At 45.6% G+C, this 19,228-nt stretch overlaps 2 protein-coding genes across 13 annotated transcripts in view; both read right to left on the bottom strand.

The window, feature by feature from the left end:
• Positions 1-490: 490 nt before the first annotated feature.
• On the bottom strand, positions 491-15,421 carry CACFD1 (calcium channel flower domain containing 1). The gene is made up of 5 exons (XM_083596898.1): positions 15,126-15,421; positions 10,471-10,543; positions 7,255-7,380; positions 4,190-4,297; positions 491-4,064 (listed from the first exon to the last, which is right to left on the bottom strand). The coding sequence occupies exons 1-5, from the start codon at positions 15,259-15,261 to the stop codon at positions 3,968-3,970; spliced, it is 540 nt and encodes a 179-aa protein (XP_083453024.1). The 5' UTR covers positions 15,262-15,421; the 3' UTR covers positions 491-3,967.
• Positions 15,422-17,890: 2,469 nt separating this feature from the next.
• The window catches only part of ADAMTS13 (ADAM metallopeptidase with thrombospondin type 1 motif 13), a 35,350-nt gene continuing 34,012 nt past the window's right edge, over positions 17,891-19,228 (bottom strand). For all 12 annotated transcript variants that reach the window (XR_014543966.1, XR_014543967.1, XR_014543968.1 and 9 more), the window contains one exon: positions 17,891-18,424. Coding sequence is in view for 8 of the 12 variants with exons in the window: in XM_083596851.1 (XP_083452977.1) it covers positions 18,272-18,424 (153 nt within the window). In the remaining 4 variants the exon portion in view is untranslated. The remainder of the gene's footprint in view (positions 18,425-19,228) is intronic.

The raw sequence follows: 19,228 nt of genomic DNA, 5'->3' as shown, positions 1-19,228 counted from the left end.
TTTGGACATGCCTGGACTAGGTTAAGCTCAACAACTACAGAAGAAGTAGGAGCTTTTCAGTAGTACCAAGACTCCCCACAACCCTCAATCGCTGGATATCTCCCCCTCACTTTTGGTCTTTTGAACATTCATCATCCATGTAAGCATACTTCCAAGCTATCTTCTGGAATCGTGATGGTTAGAACTTGGGGTGATTAAAAAGAAAAGCCATGCAAAGCACCCAATTCTGTACTGGGGAACTTTCAGAAAAAGTGAAACACGTGCAATTTTCATGAGATAGGAAGTAGCTCCTCTAAGTCTGAAATAGCTCTGAAAAGATCAAAAGGGTCAGAAGCTCTTTAATCCACAGGAATCAGCTCTATAGAATGTATCCTGCTTTTTCTGTTTCCAGAGTACATTCTTTAGCAGCAGGAAGCACATACATACACAAACACACACACATTCCACTGTAGTAAGTAGCTTTTGAAACTGAAGAACTTATTACCAGAGGTAGAATGGTCTTTTTATTCACTGCATACACAAAAAGAGGATCAGTGACAGGCAGGTTCAGTAAACTGGTGGTTGTCAAGGGATTATACACAGAATAAAAACTGGTTTACTCAGATCAACCCTTTCCCCATAGACCAGTGATACAAGCCAGTAGTCTCAGCTTCACAGAAGTAGCCCATCCCATTTTGCCAACCGAGGAGAGACGGGAAGGTGCACTCTTGTAGCAGCGCCCCCTCAAAGCCTCACTTACTGGAGTTGTATGGTGACTTCTAGCGAAATCTCCCTGGAAGCCACAGCTGCACAACCCCAGCACTAACCCATGGGATTCCACTGCCTAAGCTGGGCTGCTTCATCTGCCTCATGGGCCCTAAAGCTTCACATCCTTGAAAAGGAGGAGGCCATCTGCTCATGGTTGCTTATCCTGTAGGCCAGAGATGACCAGCCAGTTGCCTTCCAGAATCTTACTTCCATAATCCCTGGCCATTGGCCATGTTGACTGGGGCTGATGGGAATTGTAGTCCAAGAACATCTAGGGGACATACTCTACACAATATCCCTCTACTAGTGCATCGTATAATTCACGAGACAGGCGTAAGGACTTCTTCACACAGCAAGTAGCTGAGCTATGGATTTTACTCCAGAGAGTTGTTCCGTGAGGGGCACCAAGCAAAGATGGCTTTAAAATGGGTTAGGACAAATTTGTGAAGGGTAATAAGGCTATTGGCCACAGCTGCTATGTTGTTGTTGTTGTTGTTGTTGTTGTTGTTGTTGTTGTTGTTGTTGTTAATTGAATTTATATACCACCCTATACCTGCAGCTCTCTAGGTGGTTTACATCTTGCCTCTATGTGCCAGTTGCTGGAAATCACAAGTGAGGAGAGGGCTATTGTGCTTGGGTCTGTCTTGTGAGCTTCCCACAGGCATCTGGTTGTCCACTATAAGACCAGGATGCTGAAGTAGATGGGCCTTTGGTCTGATCCAGCACAGCTCTTGCTGAGGCCCCTTAATAGCAGGGGTGGGGAACCTCAGGTTCAGGGGCCAGCTGTAGCCCTCCAGGCCTCTCTAACTGGCCTTCAGAAAGCTCCCCAAGCCCCTGAAGGTGCCTCTTGCTTGCTTGCCAGGATGGAGGAAAGCAAGGCGTGTGTGAATGTGTGCTGAAACTCGTCTACTGTACAAATGTTACACCTGTCGTTTGGCCCACTTTTGCCTCTGGTATGTGGCCCCCGAAGGTTGTCAAAAAGGGAATGTGGCCCTCAGGCTGACAAGGGTTCTGTGCCCCTGCACTAGGGTGCATGCACTGTCTTTCAAACAATAGCTTTTCATTCCGCCTTGAATTACAAGATAAATAAATTTCAGAAGGGATCCTAGAATTAAATCATTGCATTTCTATCTGCTTGAAAGATGGTGTTGGTGAATACAAGTGGTATGTTTGTTGCATGCTAAAAAAAAAAAAACCTGAAGGGAAAAATCAGTCAATACTGTGCAATACTCATCCTAGAAACAAGAAAATGTTACCTCTTATACAGCACAGTAAAAGAAAAAGAAATTCTTACAATGTAGAATCCAGAGTCTCCAATAATTATTCACAAAAATTAACTACGCCTGAGAAGAGACTGCCTTATTCTTTTGTGCTCTTTCAAAATGGCAGTGATCCAGCTTTGTTCAATCTTCAGAGACGGGGTGAGCTTTTTGACAAAGGTCCCTTCCTCTGAAACCTTATCTTTCAACAAGAAACTGGAATCTCTAGCAAAGCATTTCCTCCTAAAGGAAGCCTATAATACCATCACTTCTTGTTGATAATGCATTGGAAAATACTGACCCTTAGCGGTGGGACACAACATTGCATCTGGCAGGTAAGATTCTCACACGCCCTTCTATCAACTACATCTATAGACTTAATTAATTATTCACACTATTTCTGTGCCATACTCAGTTCCCAACTAGCCCCATCTTCCTCTTCCTAAAAAGACAGTGACCTAACACTACTAGACAGAAATTGTTTCCCAACAAATGAAAGCACCTGACTCATGTTCTATACCCCAAGAGAACAGATCCCCCAACGGGACAGTTCGAGGAACTCCAAATAAATAATAATAATACATTTTTTATGCTTTCCAAAGCAAATTACAAGGAAAAGGAATAATAAATTAAATTTATAGCTACAGGGTATAAATACGGAAAGTGGAATTATCAAGTAGTAAAACAGGTTAAGCAGTAGCAAAGAAGATTGCAACTGCATAGCATTTCAGGGCAAGGAAGTTTTTTCCAGTTATAAAAAGCAGTGACCAGAAACAAAGCTGGCCAACTGCTTGAACCATTTTACAGTATTGCATTATGGAACCTAAGATTTGTGCTTTTTACATGTACAGAAAATGCCTATAATTGCAGCTCAAGTGTTTTTTATGGGAGACGGGGACGGGGCTTATTGAGGCCCTTAACTTGAAATGCTTTGAGGTATTGTAAACCAATAATTCTCTCATGCCACCTCTGGCCGTCTTTGCTGCAAAGTGAGAGTGACAGTTCTCTCAAGGAAGCAGGGGGTCCTTTGCTAGACTTTGGGATGCAACAATGGCTGCCCTTTCCACCCTTGGAAGCCAGGATCACTCCAAAAAGTTATCCTTTTCCCCCACAGCAAAAGCTATTCCTCCCCCCCCCCCCCGCTGAATAATCCTAAAAGGAAAAATACCAAATGCAAACAAACTAAAGGTTTTCAAGTAATTTCTCTCCTTAAGAAAATGCATCTCACAAATCAACACACAGTTTGCTCAGTTCTAAAATTACTAAAGAAATGGGTCTAAAAATTCATCAGGGGAATAATTCTCTGCAATGCAGAGGTGGGAAAACAAGACTCTAAAGTAGGAAGACAGCAAGGTCCATCAAGCCCCCAAAGTTTGTAACTCTAAGAGAGAACACCAAATCAGAGACTGGGTTGGTGGCTCAGATATTCAACACTGAGGTCCTGGAATTCATTTGGTACCACATTTTCCAGCTCCCAAAATAGCTTCCCCATCATCCCAAATGTCAAAATAAAATCAAGGCTCAGAATGTAGCTCCTGATGATCTCAGAAGTACCGTATTGAGCTGCTAAAACTGTATCAAAAGGCTGTTGCAACATAGGCGACTAAGAGTCCACCACAGTGATGTGACAAATGGGGCTTGTTCACCCTATATGGTTCCACACCAACCTGAGAAAGGAGCAGGGTGGGAGAAGTGAGGATCCCCCACATTAAATCCTGCCCCCTTAAAGCTGCAGCATATAAGATTCACAGTGTTGCATAAATGTGTTTTTGTTTTTTTAAAAATGTTCTGGGGACAAAGGAGAAGGTATGTTTTCATTCTGCACTCTCCGGCTTGAAATTATAAGTTTTGAAAGAGTTTCACAGCACAGGATTCCAAGACCAGTTTCTAAGGCTGGAGTGAATTCCCAAGCTTTGCTTTCCAATGAGATGGGAATGACTGGCCTCAAAAGAATGGCGATGTCACACGGCCTGCGGTTCGACACTTCCTGTCACCCCTTCTTCGTTTGTTTGCTTCCGTTGCAACTGCTGCATCCTTGCATATGTGATGGCGTCTCCCCTACAAAAGGCAAAAGACAGCATAGGAGCTTGGAGTGAGTGGTGGTTTTGACAAGCACAGCACCCAAGAAAGACCAGCAATCCACTGGCTGAAACAAGGAGGGAGGGAAAACTCTTCTCTCTTACTTTTTGCCTAATGCTGAAAGTCCATAGAGCACTCCCGTCGCAAAGGCAATGGCATTGCCTAATAAAGTTGTCAGAGTCAGGCTCAGTATAACTGGGAATATAGCCATCCTGGGGGAAAAGAGAGGAAACCTGTGAAGTTAAGGCAGCGTTATGCTGCAATCCATTTCAACGCAGGATGCCTAGCAAAAAAAAGGACCCAAATGTGGACCAAGCATTTGCTGGTACAGGATTTTGTGACCTCAGATTTTTCGCTTCCAAATGGTCACTGAAATGACCTATTGAAATGAATGAACCCAAGTTAGGCATGCATGCCCATGAATTACAATGTGTTTTAATCACACAACCAGATTTAGGGTACATACAAATCAGATATTGGAAAGGGGTCTGCGGAGAGGGAAAGCATACCCAGCTTCAAGAACCAAACTCATTCAAGGGGGGAAAGTTTAGAACAATTTGTATTTTAAACATACTGAGTGATGTCCAACAGGTCAGTGTCAGAGTAGATTCACTGAAAGTTACTGGACAAATGACTGAACAGGTCTACTCCAAATATGAGATATTGCCCATTAAAAACTTTTCTAGGAAGCATACGCCAGGCAACACTCATTAACCTTTAAAAAAAAAAAAAAGATTTAAAAGATTTTCGCCACATCTGCACCATGCATTTAAATCTTTATTAGATAAGTTTTAAACAGTCATGGCTTCCCCTCAAAAAAAGAATCCTGAGAATTGTAGTTAGCTGAGAATTTTTAGAAAACCCCATTCCCCTCACAGAACTACAATTCCCAGAGTTGTTTAATTATCAACCCCTCTTCCCAGGGAGTACGCCAGCCTCCACCAGGCCTCTTCTTCCTTAACTGTTACTTGAGGGCAGCCATTCCACCCCAGGAAGCCAGGCTCATTTCATCAGCTTTACTTGAGGCCCAGCTTCATCAGGCACCTCCTGACCCTATACAGGACCAGATGGTCAATACAGGAACAACTGTCTAGAAATCTGTGCCTGTGTTTTTTGTTTTCCTCTACCCTCCGTGTCCTTTCCCCCTTGCGTGTCATGTGGGTTCTTGTTAGATTGTAAGCTTGTGGGTAGGAACTGTCTTGTTTTGTTTGTATTGCAAGCTGCTCTAGGAACCTTTTTGGCTGAAGAGTAGGGTACAAATTCCATATATATATATATGAACTCTGGGATAGCTCAGTTGGTAGAGCATGAGACTTTTAATTTCAGGGTTATGGGTTTGAGCCCCGTGTTGGGTAAAAGATCCCTGCATTGCAGGGGTTTGGACTAGATGGTCCTCATGGTCCCTTTCAACTCTACAATTCTATGATTTCAGAAATAGACTGGAAAGAGAAGTTGCTGAATTGCAACTTATTACCAAAATTAAAACAATGGAGAGACCTGGTCTGAATAGAGACACTGGATTCTTATCTCATTATACATGATAAAGCTATTTTTAGCCATCTCACCCCTTGCTTTTTCCTGTAAGACCAATTGCAGTCGTTAACAGTCATCAACAGGTTTACCACACCTATCAGCCAATCACCCATTCCCACCACCCTTCTGAGTAATACCCCTCCCCACTCTCTCACAATATACCGTATTTTTCGCTCTATTGGATGCACTGGACCACAGGACGCACCTAGTTTTTAGAGGGGGAAATCAAGGAAAAGAATATTATCCCCCCCCCAGCCCCAAAGAGCAACGGACAGGCTGTGCGCAGCCTGTCTGCTTCTCCCAGAGCTTCTCGGGGCTGCGGGGGAAGCCCGGGTTCCCCCACCAGCCCCAAAGAGCAAAGAAGCCAAGACAGCACGCGGGATCCATAGCCGCGCAACCTCTCCAGCCAGGAGCTAAACCTCTCCAGCGCGGCTAAAGAAGAAGACAATGCAGTGAGCGCGATCCATCCTACTCGCTGCCCTGGCTTCCTCTTTAGCCTTGTGCAGCATCTTTAGTCTTGCGCAATGGGATGGATTGCGCCCGCTGTCCACCGGGGCTGGACTAGATGACTCCTGGGGTTCCCTTCCAACCCTGCAATTCTATGACCTCGGAAGGTGTTTGGGGTCTCCACCACTGGAGGCTTTTAAGCAGTGGTTGGGGGACCATCTGCCTGGCGTTCTTTAGCTGTGATTCCTACATTGTGAGGGGGCTGGGCTAGATGACCCTCGGGTGGCCCTCCCAACTCTATACAGTCCTACAGTTCTGCAGCAGGAGATCCACAGCCACTTCACACAATGCCCACTCCCAATATTCATCTGAGAGACATGTGGCTTCAGTGTCTAGGTAGGTACCCCCCTACCTGCCACACTTCCCCCACCCCACTTAAGCTGAGGGAATTCCTGCCCAGAGAAGCTCCCAGGTGAGGCAAGGGTTAAGATCTACCTCTGGTAGATCTCTTGCGGCTGGAGAGGCACGCAAGGCTAAAGAGGAAGCCAAACTGGATGGATCACGCTCCCTGCCCTGGCTTCCTCTTTAGCCTTGCGAAGCCTCCCCCCGGCTGGAGAGGTTGTGCAAGGCTTTTCTAGAGGAGGGAGAAGGGACTGACTGGCGGTGTCAGTCCCTTCTCCCTCTTGGGGAAACGCCCGCAAGAGCCGCGCAAAGCTTGTGTGGGGCTCTTGGGGGCTTTTCCTGCCTGCCTCCCCCCTGCATTCGCTCCATAGGACGCACAGACTTTCCCCCTTAGTTTTTAAGACAGGAAAAGTGCGTCCTATGGTGCGAAAAGTACGGTATAAGGGTCTGGTGACTCCTGTTTCAGTGTATCTGAAGAAGGGAGCATGCACACGAAAGCTCATACCAATAACAAACTTAGTTGGTCTCTAAGGTGCTACTGGAAGGAATTTTTTTATTTTGTTTCGACTATGGCAGACCAACAGCGCCACCTACCTGTAACTATTCTATGATTCTGTGATTCTTCTCATTAGTCATCGTCCCCTTCCAAACCACAAAGAGTATGCTTTGTTGTGTTTACTGTGGATTTGTTATGCCAGAGCACTTTAACTGTGCAAATTTAGAGCTCTGGTATGCACTTGAATCCCTCTGGCACAATATTGGCAATCCAACCCCAGGACACACTTACCCGCAGTAGAAGGCACCTTTCTGCCATGGACGCAGTTTGTCTGCCCTTGCTGACACAGCGTTTGCAAACTCGATGAACTGGCAGCAGAAGGGGGCCTCGCACAGGAAAAGGACGAAGGCATTCAACCTTTGGGGCAAGAAGTCACACTCAAAACCAGAGAGAACCCACCCCATCCATAATGAAAGGACCCATCCGGCGAACGCATGAATTTTTTGCTGGATCAGGCCAATGGCCCATCTAGTCCAGCATCCTGTTCTCACAGTGGCCAACCAGTTGCCCCAATAGGAAACCCACAAGCAGAAGCCAAGGACAAGAGCTCTGTCTTCTCCTGTTGTTTCCAGCATTCAGAAGCATCGCTGCTTTGAAGTGTGGAGACAGGGTAGAGCCATCATAGCTTAGAAATCATGGATAGCCTTCTCCTCCATGAATTTACCTAATCTTCTCTTAAAGGCGTCTTAAAGTTGGTGGCCATCACTACCTCCTGTGGGAGCAAGTTCTTCTCTACACTAAGAGAAGAAGTCCACCCTTTCGTCTGTCCTAAATTATTTGACTTTCAGCCATGTTGGATGCCCATGAGTTCTAGCATTATAAGAGAGGGATTTAAACTTTTTTCTACCCACTGTCTTCATGCCATGCATAATTTTATGAACTTCTACCATGTCAACCCTTGCTTGCCTTTTCTCAAAAGTCCTAGACACCACAGCTAGTGAAACTCTTAGACTGCTTTAGGTTCTAAGCTTTTATAACCTTACTGGGGCCAGAGGGCTATTTAGCTAGTACAGTCGTACCTTGGTTCTCGAACAGAATGCGTTCCGGAAGTCCGTTCAACTCAGAACCGTTAGAAAACCAAGGTGTGGCTTCCGATTGGCTGTAGGAGCGTCCTGCAGCCAATCAGAAGCTGCGGAAGCTGCGCTGGACGTTCAGCTTCCAAAAATTGTTTGAAAACCGGAACACTCACTTTTGCGTTTCAATCGTTCGGGAATCGATTTGTTCGGGAGCCAAGGCATTTGAGATCCACTGTAATTGGAATGGGCAAATCTGCCAGTTTTGGTTTCTCTCAGTTTCTCATTTTTCTGATTTTAAGTTCAGTTCTCTATGTTTCTACAAATGTGCAATATTTTCCTTTGTAAAAAAAAAAGTCCACATGAAAAACCACCCCCAAACTTTTTCCTATGTGCACATTTTGTTATGAATTTTGCCTATTATTATTCATTTCTCTACTGCTTTATATTCTTAATTAAAAAATCTCAAAGCAGCTTAGAACTGACATTGAAACATCAAATAAAACAATCCAGAATAAAACATTACTAAAGAAATTCAAGTATACATTCAAACAAAGATATTTAACAGGAAACTAAAATATTATCTTAAAGATTTCAAAACAGAACATTGCAAAAGAGGCCAACTACAGAATGCGCATTTAACGCAGCAATGTTAACAAACAAATTATCTTAAACATTTCAAAAGAAAACATTAATAATGTCAAATATAAAATGCACATTTAAAACAGCACAACTAGCAAGAGAATAAAACATTACCTTAAGCACAGAACATATCTGCTGCTGCTACCAATCCTGCCATTGGTGGTTCATGGCATAGCTGTCAACTTTTCCCTTTTCTTTCAAGGAATCCTATTCGGAATAAGGGAATTTCCCTTAAAAAAGGGGAAAACGTTGACAGCTATGGTTCATGGCAGGCAGTGGTTGTGGAAGCTCAGGCTCAGTGACCTGGGGCTGCACTAAAAGACAGCCAAGATGGCAATTTCCCCATATATAAAGCATTTTTATATGTTACTTTCACTGATCTATGTACTGATAGGCACACTTTACCTTCATCTATGCAAATTTGGACATATGAGCTGGCTGGAGAACTGCACTGCAAAATCCAGAGAAGCACAAATTTCAATATTTGGCTGTGTTTCAGTTCTCGTTGTTTCAGAAAGTGTGGGTGTGGTTGGTGTGCCTTTAAATGCAGCCGACCCTCCAGGTACGGTGATTGTTAGCTTGGTCTGACTCAATTATGTTGTCTTGGGTTCTGTGTTTTATTTTACTTCTAATTTTAAGTATTTTAAATTTTGTAGTGTTTTAAAAGTTTTCCAGTTTGTACTGTGTTGTTGTTGTTTTAAATCTTCCACCTTGCTTGCCCTGGGGCATTTACTCAGAAATGTGGCTTTAAAATATTTTCAATTAAAATTGCATAAAATAAACTGGCAGCAGCTCTCTGGGATTTAAGAGCAAGAGACTTCCCAGCCACACCTAGAGATGTCGGGAATTGGACCTGGGACCTTCTGCATCCAAAGCAGATGCTCTAGCACTGAGCTATGGCTCTTTCCCTAGAAATAAGGTAAGATTCTAGTCCTCGTGGTTCTGAACAAACAGCCCGTTGACACATGGAATTGCCTAGTACTCAGTAAGACCCCATGTCCATCTAGCTCAGAACTGTCTGCATTGATTGACAGTGGCTCTCCTGGAGATGCCAGGGATTAAGCCTTGCTCTACCAGTAAGCTGTGGCCCTCTCCCAAAGCCACTCTGAACTGTTTTCTATTTTCGGAGCCACAGGGACTCAGCTGCAAATACAGTCATACCTCATGTTACGTTCGCTTCAGGTTGAGTGTTTTCAGGTTGCGTCCTGTGGCGACCCGGAAGTACTGCAAAGGGTTACTTCCGGGTTTCGCCACTCGCGCATGCACAGGTGTGCAAAATGATGTCACACGCATGCGCAAAAGCGGTGAATCGTGACCCGCGCACATGCAGACACGCAGGTGCGGTTTGCGTTCTGCTCATTTTGCAAACGGGCCTCTGGAACGGATCCCGTTCGCAACCAGAGGTCCCACTGTATAACGTTTTAAGTGCATTTTAATTGTATTAAACAAATGTGACACTAGGTGGCACTGGTGAGCTAATGGCAAATTCCATATATACTACTTTTTAAAATTTAAATATATATATATATACTACTATATATACTGCCTTTTTTAATTAAAAAAAAAAGCACTTTCACTGTGTTTTTTATATCTGTGTAGATTCAGCCTGGGGGGTTGGAACTGGCAGAGACTGTGCTGAGTGGGCAGTGCAAAGGCCACACATCCCACCAGGACAAATCATTCATTGCCTGCCTCTGCATTTGCAACAGTCTTCCATCTCAGTTGCCGTTGACTTGCAGCACCCCGGTACTCGAAACAAATAGTCACCGCAAAGGAAGTCAAGTTTACTTACATCATCCAAACGCCAGCTGCGATGTTGAGAGGGTGGATGGTCACACAGTTAAAGAGGCCAGCAAAGGCACACGCTGAAAGGACAAAGCAGGTAGAAAATGTTAAGATCAGCCCTGGTGGGTCAAGGCATCCTGTTCTCACAGTGACTGACCTGATTCCTCTGGGAGGCTCCCAAGAAGGTCTTGAGTGCAACAGCACACTCTATCCACTTGCATTTCCCAGCAACTGGTCTGTCTACACTGGTATATACTGGGGTGTATGAGGTGTTAGAGGGATGCAGGAGGCACTGTGGTCTAAACCACAGAGCCTAGGACTTGCCGATCAGAAGGTCAGCGGTTTGAATCCCCGCAACGGGGTGAGCTCCCGTTGCTCAGTCCTAGCTCCTGCTAACCTAGCAGTTTGAAAGCACGTCAAAGTGCAAGCAGATAAATAGGTACCACTCTGGCAGGAAGGTAAACGGTGTTTCCGTGCGCTGCTCTGGTTCGCCAGAAGTGGCTTAGTCATGCTGGCCACATGACCTGGAAGCTCCCTTGGCCAATAAAGCGAGATGAGCGCCGCAACCCCAGAGTCGTCCGCGACTGGACCTAATGGTCAGGGGACCCTTTACCTTTACCTATGAGGTGTTAGGGGAGGGGTAGTACATCTGGCAGGGGACATAACATGCTACTTCTGGGGTAGCTTGTCCACCACCTCCCCCCCCACCAGCTCTCACCTGTGACTCCTAGAAGTTGCCAGCATGTGACAGTGGCCAGAACCCAGGAGCAGCTTCAACTGGCCGGCTAACCAGGTAAGGATAGCTGATGGGTCTCAAACCCTTGCTGAGTCAGGGACTACTCCTGCATGTGAAAACAGGCTCTGGTGGATTGAGTGGATGAGACCAATAGTGGGTCCATCAGTGAAGAAGGCGTTTTGCATTCATGTTGTAGAGGGAAGTGAGGGGCAGATGGGGCTCATCAACCTAGGAGAGCCAGTGTGGTGTAGTGGTTAAGAGCAGTAGACTCGTAATCTGGAGAACCTCCACATGCAGCTGCTGGGTGACCTTGGGCCAGTCACACTTCTCTGAAGTCTCTCAGCCTCACTCACCTCACAGAGTGTTTGTTGTGGGGGAGGAAGGGAAAGGAGAATGTTAGCCGCTTTGAGACTCCTTGGGGTAGTGATAAAGCGGGATATCAAATCCAAACTCTTCTAGGAAGGTAGCCCATCTAGCTGAAGAAAAACTCTGATCCTAAACCTCCACTGCCTTGTGGGATATCTTCAGGGGGCGGGGAAGGCTAAGGAGTAAATCCTACACAAATTTGGAGTCCCTAAGATGGATGGATGGCACCTTGCTGTCCTCCTTCCAGCAAATCCTGCAGCCAAGCTGGTGCCAAACATATTGCTCTGCTTTCTTCTGGACCACATCGATGAGGCTGAGAGGCTTGTAGTCTGGGCAACCCAGGACCTCCAAATACTGCCCAGGCTTGCACACCACAGAAGATCACAGCAGTTTGACTTCACTCCAAGAGGCACACTAACAATGGTATTCACCGCTTCCAACAGTGGACATCGAGATCCATACCCTTGTCCTCCATGATTTTGGCTACGAATCTTCTTTTAAAGCCATCCAGGTTGGTTGTCATCACTACATCTTGTGGGAGTGAGTTCCACAGTTCAACCATGGATTGTGAGAAATGAAGCTGCAGCATGACATCACATGAGGAAGATGACAAAATTTTGTGGCTATTCTGAGGACAGGTTCTGACACCAAGGGCTAGTCACCTGCCTAAGGTTACGCTTCGCTTTCATAGCAGAGGAAAAACTTTGATGTGATTCTCCTGGACGTAACCAGACTGGGTTCCGAGAGCTTTGAGAACTGGACATTTGTTCTCTACAAACTCCGACAATGTTTCCAAAACTAATTTTTGTAGGGTTTTTTGGGGTGGGTGGGAGAATTGAGTGCATCTGTGTGCATCTGTTTTCTTTGTGCCATTATTTCTTGTCAACTCAGCTCTGCTGGCCCTTGTTTTTTCATGAGCAGTGTCGCATAATACTGGGATTAAGTTACCTGCTGACGACCGCGAAAGGGGTCTGATGCTGTATCGGATGCAGAGAACCTTGCTGCAAGTTTAATGAGGACCAAATCCCAGGTGGTTCCAAGGCTTATTTTCGGACTGTTCAGGGCATAGTTGCTTTTTTTGTGGGTGGGGAGGGGCAGGGGGAAGTGCTGCCTTTAAAAGCAGCCAAAGGTCTGAGAATTTTAGCAGGTGAAACTTTCCCTAACAAGTGAGTAGGAGAAGCAGAGAGTGGAACCCAGCCAAATTCTACTATAGCCAGAGCCAGCTCGCCCATGATGCAAGGAGAATAGTGGCTGGGACAATGAATGTGAATTTTTGTACAGTAGGCCAGATTCTACAGTCTCACACACCCCTCTCTAACCTCCATGTAGACATGCAGGAAGCATTATCAGAGTTCAAGGGGAAAAAATCTTCTCGATATTTGTTTGAAGGGAACCCTGTGTGCGCTGCAGTTTCAGCACCCAGCCTCTGCCAGAGTGCTCGGCCTCCTTCTGAGGACATGAAGTTGCACATGCATCGTGCCTGTGATGTCATGCGCCACATCTGCTGGGCCCCCTCAATCTTGGGGGCAACCTGGCGCCTCTCCTCAAGGAGGGGTCAACACTTGGCTGGCGAGGGGGTGTTGCATGAAGAGGGATCCAAGGAACAGAAAGAGTGGCCTGGGGCTGAGGAATACCAGCTTGACAAAATATTACACAACAAGTTTAAACATAGGGAGCAAAGTACAGCAGGAGCAAAGTTCAACCCCGTTATCAGGTGTGCCCTAAACCATGAGTAAGAAATCACATTACACAGAAGCAACTGGGAACAGGTATCCGGGGCTGGGTGTAGCAAGGGAGAAGTTCTTTCAAGTCGTAAGCAAGTGTCTCAGGCACTGTCCCCAACTTAATCAGCCTTTGCAAAACACTTTTTAAAAACACTGACTTCTACAAAAGTAAACTCTGCTTAGAAATGCAAACATACCAGAGAACGAGCAAATCAACTATACAAATGGGCTCTGCAACAAAATGGTACAGCACAGAGTGCTCCTGTACCCAGTCGGCTGGGCAGCCATGCCCTCCATTCCATTCCTGAATGAGAGACGGTGCATTTTTTGAAAAGAGCTTCATTCTATCTGTCTGCTTTTATTTATTTGAATGTTTCCAGGCCACCTTTTAGAGCAACACCCTTGCAAGGCAGCTTACGGCAAACACAAAATGCAATATTACATTTCGATTAAAAACAAAAACAAATCAAGAACCAGTCAAACCAGGTCCCTTAACTAACCCACAGGCTAGCAAAGGGCCATTGTAGTGAATGAAAACAAACTTATTAGAAAAAAGCCAGCAACAACACAAAACTAAAACAAAAGTTTCAGGCCAGCTGCCCTATTAAATCTTTCAAGGAAAAAGACCCTGGAAACGTGTGGTTTTTATATAAAAAGTCCAGCTGCGCTGATGGCAGACATATGCAAATAACTTGAAAGGGTGTGTCACAAGCATGGAGTCACCACCAATAAGGTCCCAGTTCTCATGCCCCTGCCTCACAGAGCTACAATTCCAGTGTGGTTTAATAGTTGATCCCTCATCACAGGGAACTCGGGGAACTGTAGCTCTGTGAAGGGAATAGGAGGTCATCTAACAACTCTCAGCACCCTTAGCAAACTACAGTTCCCAGGATTCTTTGTGGGAAGGCATGGTAGTTTAAAGTGGTATGTTATTGCTTTAAATGTGTAGTGCAGATGTGGCCTGAGTCAACATCGGCTGGCCCTGATAAGATAGTGGAGCCTCCATGGTCGGAAGCAGAGTACCCACTAAATATCAGATCCTGGAGGTGAAGAATATGGAATGGCTAATATCATTGTACCCTTCTTACTGGTTTCCTGGTGGCATGTGGCTGGCTGGACCTTTGATCTGATTCAGTCATGGAGTTCTTATGAATCAGGATGGTGGGGGGCATTTAGGCACAAGCAGAGACTGGGTGGGTGTTCCCCACATGACACCACTGTAGACTGAGACATTAGGGAGACCACCGGCTGAGCTTGAACTAGTCGTTGCCTCCCAGCCTCACCTACCTCACAGGGTTGTTGCGAGGATAAAATGGGGAGGGGGAGAGCCTTGAACTCCTTTGAGAAAAGGTGGGATATTAATATTTAAAAAAACAACAACAATGAAGTGACTCTGAGTAACTCAATCAAACACCAAATACAAATATTTGCTAATGCAAAATAGGCACTACCCTGTTGCACTTTTGATCTGTTTTGCATATTGCACACCCTGATGTAGGTATTTATTTACCTACTAACTATATTTAAATGAAGGCAGTCAATAGCTTAGTCCTCTTGACAGCTCACAACAGAAGAGTGACAAAACATTTTTTTTATAAGAAAAAACCCACCCCAAAAACATGTGTACAAAAAGTTTGCAGTGCTATTCCCCCGCCCCCTACAGGAGAGAAAATTAACGCAAAAATCCCCAAAGACACAAAATCAGCCAGTCGGTGCAAAGCAAGCCCCCAGCATAGGAGGCAAATTGCGTCTTGGGACTTTGCTCAGGAGGTGCGGGGATAGGAGAATCACTGGAGGAAAGAACTGTGGGGTGGGAGGAGTAAAGGAAATACTCACAGATGCCCCCAATGATGCCAGCCAGTCTGCATAACCACTTGTACCACCAGGTCATCCCATCATCATCATCGGTGGAAGACGGGGTAGCAGCAGCAGTAGCCGCATCTGACTGAGGCTGCTCTTCATGGGAATTCATCCTGCCTTTGGGTATGTGCGTTAAACGACAGGTAAATCCACCTTTCTCCTTTGCTGCTTGCCACTGTAATTTCTCCCCCGCCCCTAGCACTGGGCAGGATCCTAGTCCTCAGCGCATCGCTGTACACCCACTGCCCACCCACTGTCCCTTTAAAAGCAGCTCCAGCTGACAATGGAGACAGCCCCGCCCACCCCAACCAGCTGTCCCCCCCCCCAGCGTCTCCCTTTGTATTGCATTCTGGGTCCCCTCCTCCTCTGCAAGAGGATGAAGTGGGAGGGGCTGTCTACATCTCTCATCCATAGACTTAAGGAGGGAAAAGTAGACTGACCTTTGTTTGTTAAGGGCTGCAACTCCCTTGTTAATTTTGAAGCCACGTAATAAAACTGCCTCCAAGCCTATTTTCCAGGGGTGACCCTGATTTAAAGAAGCTGCCCCGGTTTCTGACTTGATCCCAGAATGTCCCACTTTTCCTTAGGATGTCTGTGTTTTCATTGGAGAAATGTTGGAGGGTATGGAGTTATGTGACCTCCGAGCCGTCTGAAGGCAATCCTGTATAGGGGCGGTTTTTGTGTAATGTTTTATTATGTGTGTGTATATATATATATATCGAAGGATGCGGGTGGCGCTGTGGGTAAAACCTCAGTGCCTAGGACTTGCCGATCGTATGGTCGGCAGTTCGAATCACCGTGGCGGGGTGAGCTCCCGTTGTTCGGTCCCAGCTCCTGCCCACCTAGCAGTTCGAAAGCACCCCTAAGTGCAAGTAGATAAACAGGTACCGCTTTATAGTGGGAAGGTAAATGGCGTTTCCGTGTGCTGCGCTGGTGCAGGCTCGCCAGAGCAGCTTTGTCACGCTGGCCACGTGACCCAGAAGTGTCTTCGGACAGCGCTGGCTCCCGGCCTCTTAAGTGAGATGAGCGCACAACCCTAGAGTCGGACACGACTGGCCCGTACGGGCAGGGGTACCTTTATATATATATATAAGCTGCCCAGAGTGGCTGGGGCAACTCAGTCAGATGTGTGGAGTATACATATATATCATTATGAAATGGGATGTCCCTATTTTCATCACAGAAATGTTGGAGGGTATGCTATAGGAAACTGGTAGCTGAGAGATCTCACACCCCCTTAAAAAAAAGGAAAAAGAAAGGGGAGGAATAGCAGCAAATGCATAACGACTTTATGCTCTTTCTAAGATGTAATGCTGAATTTTCATGTGAAGTTGAATTTTGAAACATGTTAAAATCTTGCTTGCCAGTGCAAATGGAAGGAGATGCTAGTGTGGTGCAATGGTTAGAGCAGAGCTTTCCAAACTGTGTGTCGCAACACTTTAGTGTGTCGGCTGCAGTGTGTAAGTGTGTCACGCGAATGCTCCCCACACGCTCCTCTAGGGGATGGAAAAGGGTTAGTTTAACCTCTGGTTTGCTAGTGAAACAGAATTACTGTGTCACAAAATGATGCATTTCTAAAAAGTGTGTCACCAGCATGAAAAGCTTGGAAGGCTTTGGGTTAGAGTGCTGAACTAGGATATGGAAGAGTTTTCAAATACCCATTCAGCCATGAAGCTCACTGGGTGACCTTTGGGGCAGTTAATTCTCTTAACCTAACCTCTACCTCACAGGGTGGTTGTGAGCAATGTTTTTTCCAGGGTACTCAAGGGTACTCTGTACCTGCGCCTCTTTTTCTAGATAAAAAGGACTGATTGTGAGGATAACAGATAAAAGAGAACTATGTACACCACCTCACATGGGTACAGCCAGGCTTTATGGGGGGGGCAGAACCAAGTTGTCTGAAATGCAATTGGTCAGTTAGTTAAGCATTTTTATTTGTTTACTTGGTTTAGGGGGGTAGCCCCCCCCCCCGCTACACCCATGCCACCTCAGTCTTAAGTATATATTTTTTAGAGTCTCACTAATCCACTTCCCAGGGACCACCGGACTTGTGGACTTGAACACACTTTGTTCAGAAGGGGTGTTGGGAGTAAAGCAACAACACTTGCAATAAGTTGCAGCATTATCAAACTATTTATTCCTGCACTCTGCTGTGTACACACATACACTCAAGGCTGTTGCCACTGCTAGTGTTGCTCACTAATCCCTCCTACCGCCTGCCTGCCCCTCCACCCTCTCACAGCTCCTGTCTCTCTCCATCCCTGCGTTGTTCAATTCTTACTGTTTAAAACCACCATTTTAAAACTGCTCCCTTCCCCCACCCTGACCAGGCAAATCCAGAAGTGTGATGCAGCACTACAAATCCTCCAATGGGAGTTGTACGATGACAGCTTTTGATTTTTAGGTATATAGGAAAATATATACCAAACTCCAACACTATTTGCCTCACAAGTAGTAGTTCCAACTCAAGAGTTGGAAAACCTGCATTTGCAACTGAGTCTACACGTCCTCCAGCGTGCCATGGCCAAGCCTGTATCTGTAGTGAGTGTAGATGCATAACACACACAACTGCAAACATATTTGAACACACTGCATTTTTCAATATACTGTATACACCCTCACCTAAAAATCAGAGGCATTTGGAATAATAATTTCTAGGTAGAGGACAGCAGAGATTGGCCAACTCAGGCTTACATGATACAGTACACAGGTGCAGGGATTATTAATTTCAGGCTAATAACTTTTCAGGTTCACACCCATATAAAGACTTTATTGGCAGATCTCCAAGAGGTATGTGTATGTTGACTTTACCACATGAGAGGAGCAGGATTAACCCTGCTCGAAAACAACAGCAGCAGCATTTGAAGGAAAAATAATTGAATCGGTGGAGATCCCCACCTGAGACAGTGGCAGAGCCAGGGTGAGTTCAGGCATGAGAAGCCCCTCCCTTCCACAGCAATGGGAACAGGTGCAAAAAAAGAGAAGGGCTCCTGCAACCTCTAAGAGTTTTTCAGTGGATATCACTTTCCATCCCTCCTACAAGACAAACTGTGTTTACTAACTCCCCCTGACTATACAACCCTTGGATGAACAGTTGCCCTTGAAACAACTTGAGGCTGTGTTTATTTGGGCAAAGTTACCCAGTATTCTGCTTGGAAACCGACGCTGGCAAAGTCTTTGCTGAATTCAATTTCGGCCCTGCTCCCAACTGACTCCCAGTAGAATGGCTGGTTTCCATGGAAAACTGCGGTCTTCATGGCATTGACATCTCGGATCTGAAGAATGGAAGGTCAGGTCAGCCAAAGACACAGAAACGCGACATCCACAACAGTTAAACTATACTTTGTAGTGCAGAGTTAAACCATGGAACTCACTCCCACAGTAGGCAGTGATGGTCATCAACTTGAGAGGCTTTAGAAGAGTAGACAAATTCATGGAAGAGAGGGCTATCAGTGGCTACTAGCCATGTTGCCTATGCTCTGCCTCCACAGTTGGAAACCATCATTTGCTGGAAACCACAGGAGGGGAGAGTGCTCTTGTGCTCGGGTTCTGTTTTCGGGTTTCCCACAGACACCTGGTTGGTCACTGTGAGAACAGGATGCTGGACTAGGTGGGCCACTGGCTTGATACAGCAGGCTTTCTTTATGTTCTTATGTTCACAATGCCTAAGGATTCCTTCATTTCTCCAGTTTTACTTTACGTTCATTTTGATTTGTGCTTATGATGGTATCGGGAGGGTTATACACGACCACACTTTTGCACCGGCAGATGTTTCAAGGTGGACTTACTGCTTACTACAGTCAGCACATCCCATAAAATTCCTGCTGAAATCATGTAACTTTTCACACCACAAACATTCTGGTTTATTTATTTTGTCCTACATTTGTTGCATTGGTGGTGGGTTTATCCTGGACTGTTCACACATTCTTCTGCTCTATTGGTTGTTCTGCAATGCTTCCCCAAAATGGAACCACACTATTACTACCTGGAAGGGTAACTCTTCTGCCACAGAAGAAGAAGAGGAGTTTGGATTTGATATCCTGCCTTTCACTCCCTTTAAGGAGTCTCAAAGTGCCTAA

This window comes from Podarcis filfolensis (assembly GCF_964270895.1).
Source record: "Podarcis filfolensis genome assembly, chromosome: Z".
NCBI classification, from domain to species: Eukaryota; Metazoa; Chordata; class Lepidosauria; order Squamata; family Lacertidae; genus Podarcis; species Podarcis filfolensis.
Note: the sequence above shows the minus strand (reverse complement) of the source record. Positions and strands in the feature narration are given on the sequence as shown.